This window comes from Tiliqua scincoides, chromosome 4 (assembly GCF_035046505.1).
Source record: "Tiliqua scincoides isolate rTilSci1 chromosome 4, rTilSci1.hap2, whole genome shotgun sequence".
NCBI lineage: Eukaryota > Metazoa > Chordata > Lepidosauria > Squamata > Scincidae > Tiliqua > Tiliqua scincoides.
The window spans coordinates 39,825,453-39,837,702 of record NC_089824.1 but is presented as its reverse complement, the minus strand read 5'-3'; the positions used below and the strand labels follow the sequence as shown (position 1 = coordinate 39,837,702).

At 42.1% G+C, this 12,250-nt stretch overlaps 1 protein-coding gene across 4 annotated transcripts in view; it reads left to right on the top strand.

The window, feature by feature from the left end:
- Window positions 1-12,250, top strand: part of CSPP1 (centrosome and spindle pole associated protein 1) — a 77,673-nt gene that overhangs the window by 60,244 nt on the left and 5,179 nt on the right. For 2 of the 4 annotated variants that reach the window (XR_010794307.1, XM_066623757.1), the window contains exons 22-29: window positions 1,830-1,934; window positions 3,119-3,185; window positions 3,333-3,456; window positions 5,190-5,329; window positions 6,392-6,526; window positions 8,975-9,030; window positions 9,956-10,022; window positions 10,873-10,982. Coding sequence is in view for 3 of the 4 variants with exons in the window: in XM_066623757.1 (XP_066479854.1) it covers window positions 1,830-1,934; window positions 3,119-3,185; window positions 3,333-3,456; window positions 5,190-5,329; window positions 6,392-6,526; window positions 8,975-9,030; window positions 9,956-10,022; window positions 10,873-10,982 (804 nt within the window). In the remaining variant the exon portion in view is untranslated. The remainder of the gene's footprint in view (window positions 1-1,829; window positions 1,935-3,118; window positions 3,186-3,332; window positions 3,457-5,189; window positions 5,330-6,391; window positions 6,527-8,974; window positions 9,031-9,955; window positions 10,023-10,872; window positions 10,983-12,250) is intronic. The other 2 variants (XM_066623759.1, XM_066623758.1) reach the window with 2 other exon arrangements.

Genomic DNA, 12,250 nt, shown 5'->3' with positions numbered 1-12,250 from the left:
TAGAAAAAGTAGCTAGGGGGAAGGGGATGTGGAGATTGACAGCCCAACCCTATGCATGTCTACTCAGAAGTAAGTTCATCTTTAGGGGGGAAGCACATAAACAATATTTTATTTCTCCAATAAAAATGGTTTAAAAATAAATAAATAAATAAAAGATTAACAAGTTGTGAGTTCCTTCACCTTTTTTTTTTTTAAAACAAAAAAAGCACTGGTCCAACCGTACACCACTGTTTCATTTTTGTTGTTTGTCCTCAGTATTGTTGTTCACTCTCTCTTAGAATTAAAAACTTAAGTTTAAAAATAGTTGAAATAATATTTTAAAAATTCCAGAATGAATTACCCTTGTTCTTAACTTTAATTCAAAACAATATGACACTAAAGAGAGCTTGAAGTCTTTGAGCAAGGACTTCTTGAAATACTTTTGCTGTTAGTTGGTGGAACTGTGAGAAGGAGGGAGGGGCATGAGCACCCTTAACAGACACAGTTTTCCAGAGGGTTCTACAGGCCTTCTGACCAAGGCATTCAGAGCCCATCGATGGCTAGACAGGTTTGTTCATGTGACAGTTAAGGGAATGTATATTTCCTTTTACCAACTACTTTTAATGAAGATGTTTCAAAGCCAGTAATATGGTCATTTGTCTTAATTTAAGCAATCTCGGTCATGATTCAAATTCTAGTTTCTTTATGATCAGTATGTTGCCTGCTTTGAACATCAGCTTGTCAAATGAGCTTGTTAACGGTAGTGTGCAAAAGTTTTTTTCTGTGGATGTTTAGGTTAGCTCATTCTATATGTATGAGTGTTGGAACATTGTGATCATGGTGGCAGTTCCTGACATGTTTGCATACCTGTTGTCCTCTTCTCCCCCCCCCCCCAAGTACTACCCCAGTTATCTCTTTATCTGCAGAGGGATATAAATTGCAGAGGTATAAATTGCAGAACCTATCTGTGTTAAGAAATACATTAAACAAAAAGTTGGGATGAGCTATTTTTTTAAGGTGGTTTGCATTGCATAACATGATAACTCCATTTGGTAAAATTAAGGATATCTTCTCCTTTAAAATAGAAATATAGTAAGTTGGAGCCATATGAGCAGGAACCCAGTGGCAGAGCTCATGCTTTGCATGCAGCGGGTTTCAGCTTCAGTTCTTGTTATGTCCAGGTAGGGCTGGGAAAGACTCCTGCTGGAAATTCTGGACAGCCACTATAGGCAATCCTGACCTAGATGGTCTAAATAGTATGACTCAGTAGGATACAGCTGAACAGAAAGTGAACCAAAATAGCTGAAAGCTGACATTACAACTTTTATTATATTTTTAACCTTGCTTTAAACCGCCTTGAGCACCAAGCTTTTAACCTGAGGAAAGGTGCTTATAGTATAAATCTCTCTCTCTCTCTTTGTGCAAAACCTCCATATGTAGGTTCTCCTTTTATTATCACATGTGTTCCTTCTGCTTTATATATTCTTTTGTAATCCAGACTGCTCAGTCCTAAACACATCATCTGTGCACTGTGTCTATTGCAACATTTGCACATGCAGTCTATCAACTGGCAACACTTTGTGTTGACTGTGGCAACAACAATGTGAGAGAGAATAGTTAAACTGGTTCCAGGGGAAAAAGTGGAGTCATATTCTTTAGTTTTCTAGGGTCCTTTAACCACAGTAAGTTTATAAAATTATTAACTAAAGCTGGCTTTCACTTTCGTAATGGATGAAATAGAACACCTGCATATTAAAATTATATTGAATTTAAACTTTTTTGAAAAGATATCCTATTTTTATAATAAACAGGGCAATTGTTTGTTTATCCCCTCCCTTCCCACTTTTCAGCTTTCTAGACAATCTTCTCCTCTCATTCCATCTCTGCAGGACAAGGGATTGCTAAAAGAAGAGAGGACGCTTTTGATGGAAAGCCGTACGTCATACTATACACAAGTATGTAAATTTGTTGTTCAGACACAATCAGTGAATATATTTCTAGCACTTTGCACTTTCTGATAGAATAGCATAAACAGTTTTAGCAGATGTAAACCTGCTGGTGTTCAAGAAAGGTTTGTTTATTTGGGAAAATTAAGAAACAAGGGGAGAGAGCCTCAACCAATGTTAGAAAATCGTTATTCTGAAGAAAATACTATAGCCTGTGCTTTTTAAAAATGCTTCTCCATAGCAGCTGAGTTTATTTCCATCTGAGACAGTTGAAGAGAGTTGAATATAAATGTGGTTCATTTATTGTGTTGGGAAGTAGCATAGTTAAGCGACAATAGCTAAGATCCACAGAGCTGCTAAGGTTATACACTAGCTTAGTGGAATTTGTTTACTTTGGGGTTGTGTGAACAGTTGAACCTTGTGCCAGAAACTGCCTTGAAACTCCCCTTGGAGTCAAACTAGATGTTCTTCTAACTGTGTAATTTGGTAGGATGGGAATTAGGTTTCTTGATGCCTTGGAGGCATAACAAACAGGAGGGGAGTGATCGGGCAGGGGATGATTCTTGCTGCTGCAGCCTTGTTCCCGATTGATCTCCCTCCCTGTGTACTTTACTATTTTTAGTGATGGGCAGGAACATCCATTGCCTCAGTGGATTCCTCCCCCCCCCCCCACTACAAAGAGTGTGTAGGGATGGCCATGACCAGAATCTAAACCATGGCTAGGACAGCAAACAAAAGCCTCCACACCATCCCCACTGCACTTTGTGGGCTTCCCCCAGCATGCTATTTTTTCAACAAACTGAACCCCAGTCTGGCCATCATTCAAAATATGTCTAGTTATGTCTAGCCTTGGTTTGAAAAGCAGTTTACTCTGCTTTTTGAGAAAATTTAACTTGTGACAGCACTGTCTGTTCTAGTGGCTGTCTGCTGGTATTCATTTGCATCTTTTTAGATTGTGAGCCCTTTTGGGACAGGGAGCCATTTAGTTACTTGATTTTTCTCTGTAAACCGCTTTGTGAACTTTTAGTTGAAAAGCAGTCTATAAATACTGTTAATAATAATAATAATAATGATAATGATAATTATTACTTTCATGGTTCTTAGGATGCTTGAAAATAAGAGAACAAGGAGTTTCCACAGCTGCTATTGGTGTAGTTTATTTTAAGGTGAAATATATTTTTCATGTTTTCTAGGATATTCCACAACCCAGAGTTCCATCTCCTCCAGTCCCAGCTAGAAGAAACCAGATACGGGCCTACGGTAAGACAGCTGAATGTGGTGGTGCAATGTCTAGCTCTTTTGGCTGTGCTCCTGGCCAAGAGGGAGTTTCATCTGAGACCTCGGGGTGGGGGGGGGAGAGCGGATGCCGGTCTATCTGTATAACTTTTTCAAAAATCTGAATTGCAGAAGAAAGGAAAAATGTAATCAGTGAGCTGTCTGAGATGAGAAAGCAGCTCCGTAGTGAAGAGCGGCGACTACAGGAGCAGTTGTTAAAAGTACACAGTGATGATGATGAGATGCAAGCGAAAGGGTGAGGCTTATTGTTCTAAGGCATTTGCTAAATTACATAATGTCTTTAACAAGGGTCATGCAATTGAACAAATATTAGACCATCAAGTGGAATTTAGATTCCATAAAATGAACTGCTGATTGAAAGAGTAATGCAGCATGATGAGAGATTTTTACTTTGCAGCTTATGCAACTTTTGTATGTCACACTCAGCCAGCCCTGCCATCATGTTCTAGTGGAAAAAAGACGACTGTCATACCACCTTTTATGAGAAGGCCTTGCAGCAGCCTCTTTTCTGGTGCAAGAGGGAGAACAGAACTGATATTAGAAGTTGTAGGCTTGTTCTATAGGCTTTGGTATAGGCGCAAGGGGCTGATGGAGGCTGAGATCCATGGTGTTATGCTCATGTAAGAGCTTCTCATGTACTGTTGGCGGTTGCTTCAGTTCAAGAAACTTGTGTACTGCGTCTCAAGTTCCCAAGTCTTCTCTCATTTTCTTTTCTCCTTTGGTGACCTCTCTAATCCTCCAGAGCAAGGGTGTCCAAAGTTTTTGGCAGGAGGGCCACATCAGTTCTCTGACACTGTGTCGGGGGCTGGGGGAAAAAAGAATTAATTTACAGTTAAAATTTGAATGAATTTACATAAGTTTACATAAATGAATATATTAAAGATGAACTTATATGAATGAATTAAGGTCTTGCAATAGCTCAAGGCCTGTAAAAGGCCTTGCACAAAGCAAGGCTGGCCTTTCCTTTGCTGCTGCTACCACATCACAGACATGAAACAGCAAGCAGTGGAGGGAGCCCTCATCCCACAGCTCACACGAGAGGTCAAACTGTTGCCCTCATGCTGAGAGAAGTGCGGGCTTCAACAAATCTCCGGAGGGCCAGAGGCTCATTGGAGACTGGGGGCTCCCTGCGGGCCGCATTGAGAGACCTCAAGGGCTGCAAGTGGCCCCAGGGCCAGGGTTTGGGCACCCCTGCTCCAGAGCCTTCTTTGATTCCCTTAGCATCTTAGGATAGATGCAGCTGTGAGTCTGCTGTTGCCAGGCCTTGCCAAGTGAGCCGATAAGTGTGACTGCAGAGGCTTCAGGCCCTAATTATTAAGATGGCAAACAGATAGGCCAGCTTGTAGAGCTCTCCTGACTTCCTGGCCTCAATAAGTGAACAGACAGGACAAATTGTGAAAGGTCACTAACGGCTTATGATTACAACACTCTTTAGATATACAAGCATTTATAAAGTCTTTTACAGAAAATGAAATTAAAGTTGTACATTGTTATAATGTATTTCATAAATGTGATGAACCAAAAGAATTTTTGTACCTGTAAACACCTTTTCTTTCAAAAAAAGAAAAGCTTTCAAAGCTTGGTCACAGCTTACATAGTTGCATATTTCTGTGCTTGTTTACATTCTGCCTACTCTACAAAAACTTTGCTTTACATGGAGAAGTGCCTGCCTGTGTGCAAACGACTTCTGTACACTGTGCAGCCTACCCCTCCTCTATTTAAAAGTGTGTAGCTAGTGTTCTTTGCATTTCTTCTTGTGCTTGTTTCTTAGACAGACCTCTAAGACAGCTCCTGTCTCAAGGAGCTGAGAATGATTAGTTAAATCCTCCACACTATCTTGGTATCAAATCTCAGTTTGAATGGGATGTATCACCAGGTCTCTAGTTTTCAGTTTGTATTTAGTTTTAAATGAACCTACACTTTTCTGTAAAGGTTACTATTTAAAGCATATTTTGGCCTATTTTTTAGCAGGAGGAGAGATAAAATGGATGTATTTGAGATGGCTAGACTTCGTATGCAGGCTCCAGTCAGACGACCATCATCAAAGGAAATTATTGATCCTGTCAATCCACAAAACATCCGTGAATTTAATGAACTTAAATACAAAGGTTAGTTAGTTACTTTACTAATGAGGGGCTACAAAATGACTCCCAACAGTTTCCTCAATTTTAAAGAGAGATTTAATCAAATGAATGTGATTAGACTACTTCATAATTTTTAGTGCTTTATTGAGACTGTTGACATCTATAAAATGCTGTGGTCTTCTGTAGCGCTACAGGAGCCTGTATGGGCAGAGCTGTAAAAATTGTGTTGCAGAATTGTGTGGCAAATTTCTGTTATAATGTGTTTTTAAATTCTTATGGTGAATGGCCTATGGGCTATTAAACCAAATAAACTTGAACTTGAAACTTGTATGGGTAGAGATGTAATGCACTGCCCCTACACCCAGGGCAATGGCATTACAGCGTTACATGATGTCACTTCTGGGTTCTCCCTGGGAGAGGAGTGGTCACTGTAGCAGCTTTGCATTCCCCATTCCTTCTGCTATGGAGGCTTCCCTTGAAGGAGAGCCTCAAAAGGAGAATAAAAGGGCATGCATGATGCCACCAGCACTTCCTCCCTAACTAGGGCAGAGCCTGAGGGGCAGTCACACACTGCCACCCCCTTGGTGTAGCGCTGGGGATAAGGAGTCCCTCAGGTTCTGCCCTAGTTATGGCTCTGTGTATGGGTATGTGCACTAGGGCCCAATACATGCAAGTTCATTGTTTGTGCTTTTGTTTTTTTTAGCAGAAGTCAATATGAGTTTAGTTTTTTTTCCAGTGGATTTGTGTGTTATACTTTGGCGGACTCAGTGCATAACCAAATCATGACGGTTGAATGCAGTGTTCAAAGACTTCTTTTCTGAACGTGTGGAGTTATAGGATCTTAGAGAACAAGTATGATATGTACAAATCCCCGGGGATAATTAATGTACAAAAAAGTCTGACGTGCATCTGATCCATGGTACTCTGGGATTTTTTTTGAATTGGGAAGCGCTTGCTCATCATAAGCAGAGCTTGCTGAAATGAGAACTAATGCCAATTCTGACAATCTGTATTTAAATCTGTTTCATAACACTTTGAAAAAAAACAGGGCTGCCAGACCCTAAAGTGTCCAATTTTATATAATAGATTCAGAGACACGAGTAGAAACGAGACACTTGTATCCTGATCCCCCTACCACTGATGAAACTCTGGACATTCAGCAGCAGGCTCTGCTGAGAGAGCAGAAGAAGAAACTTAACAAAATGAGGAAGAATGCAGAAGGTGAGCAAAGTATTTTGTCAAAACTGAGCATGGTCTTTTAATGGCTGTTTCTGATAGATTAGATTATTGTAATGCGCTTTATGTGGGGCTGCCCCTGAAGACGGTTCAGAAACTGCAATTAGTGCAGAATGCGGCGGCCCATGTGGTCACTGGAGGTAGGCGGTTTGACTCTGTCAGCCCGCTTCTCCGGGGGCTACATTGGCTGCCCATTCGTTTCCGGGCCCAATTCAGGGTGCTGGTTTTGACCTTTAAAGCCCTATACTGCTCTGGGCCAGGGTATCTTAGAGATCGCCTACTTCTGTACAATCTGGCTCGTCCTCTTAGGTCATCAGAGAAGGCCTTTTTACGAGTGCCGCTGCCTAAGGAGGTTCGTGGGGCGGCGGCAAGAAATAGGGCCTTCTCAGTAGTGGCACCAGCGTTATGGAACTCCCTTCCCCTTGACTTGAGAATGGCTCCCTCTCTTGAGACTTTTCGGCAAGGCCTGAAGACCTTTTTGTTTAAACAAGCCTTCTGAGTTCATAGCCTTTTAAACATCTTTTCTATATCTTTTAGTATTTTTACAGGCCTGATTCCTCTATGATTTGCTGCATTTTGCTCTTTTTATCTGACTACTGTTTTTATGGTATCTGTTAATGTGTTTTAATATGTTTTTATTTGCTGTTAAATTATGTTTTTAATCTGTTTTTAACATGTTGTAAGCCACCCTGGGTCCCTTTCGGGGAGAAGGGTGGAATATAAATAAAGTTTATTATTATTATTATTATTATTATAGAGCTAAAACAGTCCTCAGTTGTTGGCCTACTTTGCATTTAGTGCTGCTTTTGGTGTATGTGCACTTCCTGTGTGATAACGTCTAGGTAAAATTCACTGCCTGGGTTCAGCTGATGACCATTGCCAGAAATCAGGAGCGGTCTAGTCAGCTTTGACTTTATCCATGTGAACATGGTCTTGGTGCCTGCCAGCTTTAGAAAAGTCATTCTTCTTATCTACCATCATAGCCCTAGGCCAGTGTTTCTCAACCAGTGGTACAGGTGCTATCAGTGGTAGTTGAGGTGGTGTTTGATGGTACTTGCAGGACCCCTGGGACATCTGCCAGATGGCAGCGAGACCAGGAATGTAATGCAGTAAACAGTGGTAGGAGACTTGGTTCAATGGGCAGAGCTCCAAAGCATTCTTTTCCATGTTCAAAAAAACCCTCCAGTCCACCCTGAGCCTCTTAATCATGTTTGTTGCATCTCATCTGGCCTTCCAATCCAGAAATAACTGGCAATCGTGCCATTGCCAGTTACTTCCAATGGTACTTCAAATGGATGGCCCATGTGAATTGGTATGGCAGAGGACAAACCTTGAGAAACACTGACCTAGGCTATTTCCCTGATGACCTAGCATTTCTCAACATTTGTCCCCCTCTGGACCACTTTGCATGGTCCACCTGTTGGAAATGCCACCTGAAGTAACTGGTGATGTTGTCATCACTAGTTACTTCTGGATTGGGAGGTCAGACACAATGCAGCAACACCTTAAAAGGCTTAGGGCAGACAGGAGGGCTTTTCAAGCATGTGAAAAGCGCATGTTGGAGCTCTGCCCACCAAGTCAAACCACCAACTGCTGCTTATTGTGTTGTTGGCTTCGTTGCCAAGCGATGAGAGTCTGGGGTCTGGCGCATACCACTGGACGCTACCTCAAGTGCCACAAGTCTAACTGATTTAGATGAAATCTGGTAGTGTGATGTTGTCCATATTCTTTTGTAAACTGTTTCCTGGAAAGTAACAGCAGCCTGCTTTCATGGGACTTTTGGAGCCAGTTTTTAATTTTATAGATACCTGAACTGTCAATACGTGACAAAAAATTGGGTTCTCCATAATTATTCTTGTTTATAAACATGGAATTACTGAGTGGAGAAAGCAGGAACAATTTTTCAAAATATGTGATGTAGTATTAATCTTCAGGTGAGGTTTCTCAGTGTGTTCAAAAGAAGCTCTGCCATGTAGTATAGTTTATGGAAAATAGTTATTCTACTAAGTATAGCCCAATCCTCTCACATTGTCTGAAGTTCATAAACAAATCATCACTACCTACCCATCAATCTTTACCAACAGCTGGTATAATAGCTGGTACCAATAGAATACAGATGTGCATGTACTTGAAACCTCTTTCTCTTGGTAAACGACTTGACCTACTTTTATAAAATGCCAAGTTCAGTGTGTGCTTCTTGCCATTTTCTACCTTATTTCTCTTTCCCCCAACAAGTATATGAGTTGATGTTTCTATAGGTATAATGGCAATCATTTTTGTTAGAGTAGCTGTTGCTGGTATGATCTTAAATGTATTTTTTCAGCAAGAGCTCTTATAGTTGCTGAATTTAAGTATTGTATTTATGCTCTTTTATATCCATTCTTACTCTTTCTCTCTCTTCTTCCTCCCCCCATCACTTATTTGCTTTAATAGCTGGCCTTGAGTTTGATGATCCTGTGTCTGGCTTTAAATTGAGAGACAGGAGAATGGTAAGCAGAAATAAAATAGGTTGCTTGGTGTTTGTTCCAAAATGGGAGTGTAATGGCTTGACCTCTGCCTGAAATTGTCACTTTTATTTTTACCGTCGTCCTTCAGATCCCTCTTCAAAAAATTTTGCTCTTTCGTCAAGCGTATAACCTCATCTTTTTCTTTTCTGGCCTCTCTTCCCTACTCCACCTTCAAGTGTTGTGCATGCCCTAGCAACACCCAGATTGTGCTACTGAAATGTGCTGTACATGGGGCTGCCTTTGAAGGCCATTTGGTAATTTCTGTTGCTGCAAAAGCTAAACTATGACTGTTAATAATATTAACTAGTACTAGTTGCAGGGAACGTATCTTACCAGTGTTGGAACAGCCCCCCCCCCCCCACTGCTTATCATTAGGTGCTTCCACATGTTGTAGAAAACATGTTGTAGAAGTTTGGTACATGTCTTGTCTAAAACACTGTAATTTTTTTTTAAAGTCTGAAGATGTATCATTTGGACACCTCTCCTGCCAAACACGGGATTTGACGGTGTATTCCAGAATGATTATGTTACTTTGATGAAGGTTCGAGATAGCAAAGGGGTTGTGGACAGTCTCTTGCTGTACTCTTCAGCGTTGCTAATACTGGAGGATGGAGTATTTCCTGAGATGGTTGTGGGTGGGCTTGCAAAATGACAGCATAGCAACTGTCGTTTACACACCTGTGTGAAATCCGGTCATTCAAACAAACACTCTGAAAGGCTGTGGCCTTCAGCCTGTCAATGCCCATTCTAATATTGCTGCCATTAGACTAGAGAGGAAAATGGGAGAATCTTATTTTATAAGGAAGAGTTGACTAGCTGACAGTCTAGCAACTTGCACAAGTTCTGTTCATTTTGTAAATGTTCTTTCATGGAGACATTTATTCTTCTGAACTGTTTTCTTTTGCAGGTCAGGGATGATGAATCAAATGAATTTATGAAAAACTCACTTCTGGAGTCTGAGAGTGCTTTTATCGGCAAGTACATTTTTCAGTGTGGTTCTTGTCAGTGTACTGGATAGGTAGTATCCATTTGGATAGGTACCTACCATTGGATAGGTAGTAAAGAGTACTTATCCTATGCTTGGTGTTGTCACTTGGTGTTGTCCCTCTGATGCTAGTCCTGAATTGCATTCTTTCTTCCAAACTTGTGTGTGGCATCTTATCCTAAACCAGCATTAGTTGTTTGAGGGACCTATGTGGTGATTGGGAGAAACCCATTCATCTTTTGGGATTAAACAGTGGTTCAAGTTCAAAAACCTTGTAGCACAAGTTTGACTGTACTGCATCTGTAATTTTGATGATGAAGCTGAGTTGGCGCTGGGGGAGGAGATGAGACAGGATTAAAAATCAACTCTACTTGGAAATCAAACTACTGAAATTGTATGAACAGACATGCTGGAGAATAAGATACAAACTAGTGTGAGTTAGAAGAAAAGGGAAAGCATCAGTGTGAATTTCAAGTGGTATCAGTTCATCCTCCTTCTCTTCCCTGTTGATGAATGAGGCAGATATTTTTCTTCCCAGCAACTGTACCTCTGGCTGGGAGTAATGCTCCCCCATCAGTGGGAAGGAAGAAATACAATTGGTCCCTACTTTCTGTCTTCCCCGTTGGTCGGTGTGATGGAGGGATTCAGTAGCAGGCCATTCTAGGGTTACCTGCTCTAGCAGATCTGACCATGGGTGTCAGCCCTGCATATTTGTTTTTGAAGTGTTATCAGATGCATAAATGTGCTCAATTCATTCGAAGCTGTCTTGAACACATTTCTCTGTTTATAGAGATGGCTTAAAAATCTTTGTGTTAATATTTAGATTCTTCCTTTTCTAGGTACTGATGGTGAAACCTTTCCCACTTTAGAAGAACCTAACAACAATATGAATTTTGCTCCTCCACCACCACCTATGTCTGCAAGGGAAAGGAGGCGAGAGAAGAAAAAGGTAATAGAATTCATGGGTCCCCATCTAACTAAAGGTGGGGTTTATATGGTGAACCCTAATGGGACAGGGGTGTCTGTTTAATGTTGAAAGTCAATTAAATACAAATGCATTGAACTAGTTGGAGATGTACATGCACAAAACTTGTATGACTAGTTTTTAAAGAAGCAGAAAACATCTGTTTCCAATGTCTGTTAAATTGAAGGTAAATTGTACTGATAAAGTTAGTTGCACCACACTCTCATGAAATCAGTGGGATTTATGTAAGTTTGGACTAAGTTGTCCCTTTTTTCCCCTCAGTGCAGTGGTATTCAAACTGGGGCGTCATGACGCCCCAGCCTATGGGTCCTGGCCTCTGCCCCTTTAAGGGGCAGGTGCAGCCAGGAGACAGGGGGAAGGCAGCGGATCGTGCTGCTCAGGGGGGCTGCAGGGGCTTGGGTGCACTTGCCCAAGCCTCCTGCAGCTTCCTGGGGGTGCGGGGAGCCCTGCGCAACCTTCGGCAGGACTCCCCAGGTCAGGAAAAGTTAAAGCGGAGTGATCGCGCCCCGCTCCGCAAAACCGGAAGTGGAGCACGATCACTCCGCTTTCCCCTCTGACGGGGCTGCAGGGACTGGGGTGCACCCTCCAGTCCCTGCAGCAGCTGTCCCTGTGTGCGGGGAGCCCTGTGCGAGTGCCTGCAGGGCTCCCCAAGTCAAGGAAAGGGAGAGTGGGATGATCGCGCTCCGCTTCCGCTTCTGCGGAGGTAGAGCAGATGGCTCCACTCTCCCTTTCCCTGACCTGGGGCGCCCTGCAGGCGCTCGTGCAGGGCTCCCCGCACACAGGGATGGCTGCTGCAGGGACTGGACGGTGCACCCCAGTCCCTGCAGCCCCCTGAGCAATGTGATCCTGGGGATTGCGTCATTACCCTCCCCCTGCCCCTGCTGCCTCCCCCCCGCCCCTGCAAAGACTTACTGCGGGTTTCAAACTCCCAGAGAGTTTGAAAACCGCAGCCTTAGTGGGACATTATTTACTCATTCTATGTCCGGCTTTTCTCCTTGAAGGGCACCCATACCCACACATAAGTACAACTAACCTTAGCTATATTGGGACATTATGTAAATGCAACATGCCTTTTTAAAATGTCACTTTTTCACTAGTATTGCTACAATGATATAGTTCATCAATTCCAGAAAATTCAACTGTACTTCAATAGTGGTGAAGTAATGGACCAAAATGGGCCTTGTCCAGCTCAGTATCAGGTCTTGGATAATAAGCAGATGTGAATGTTTTAA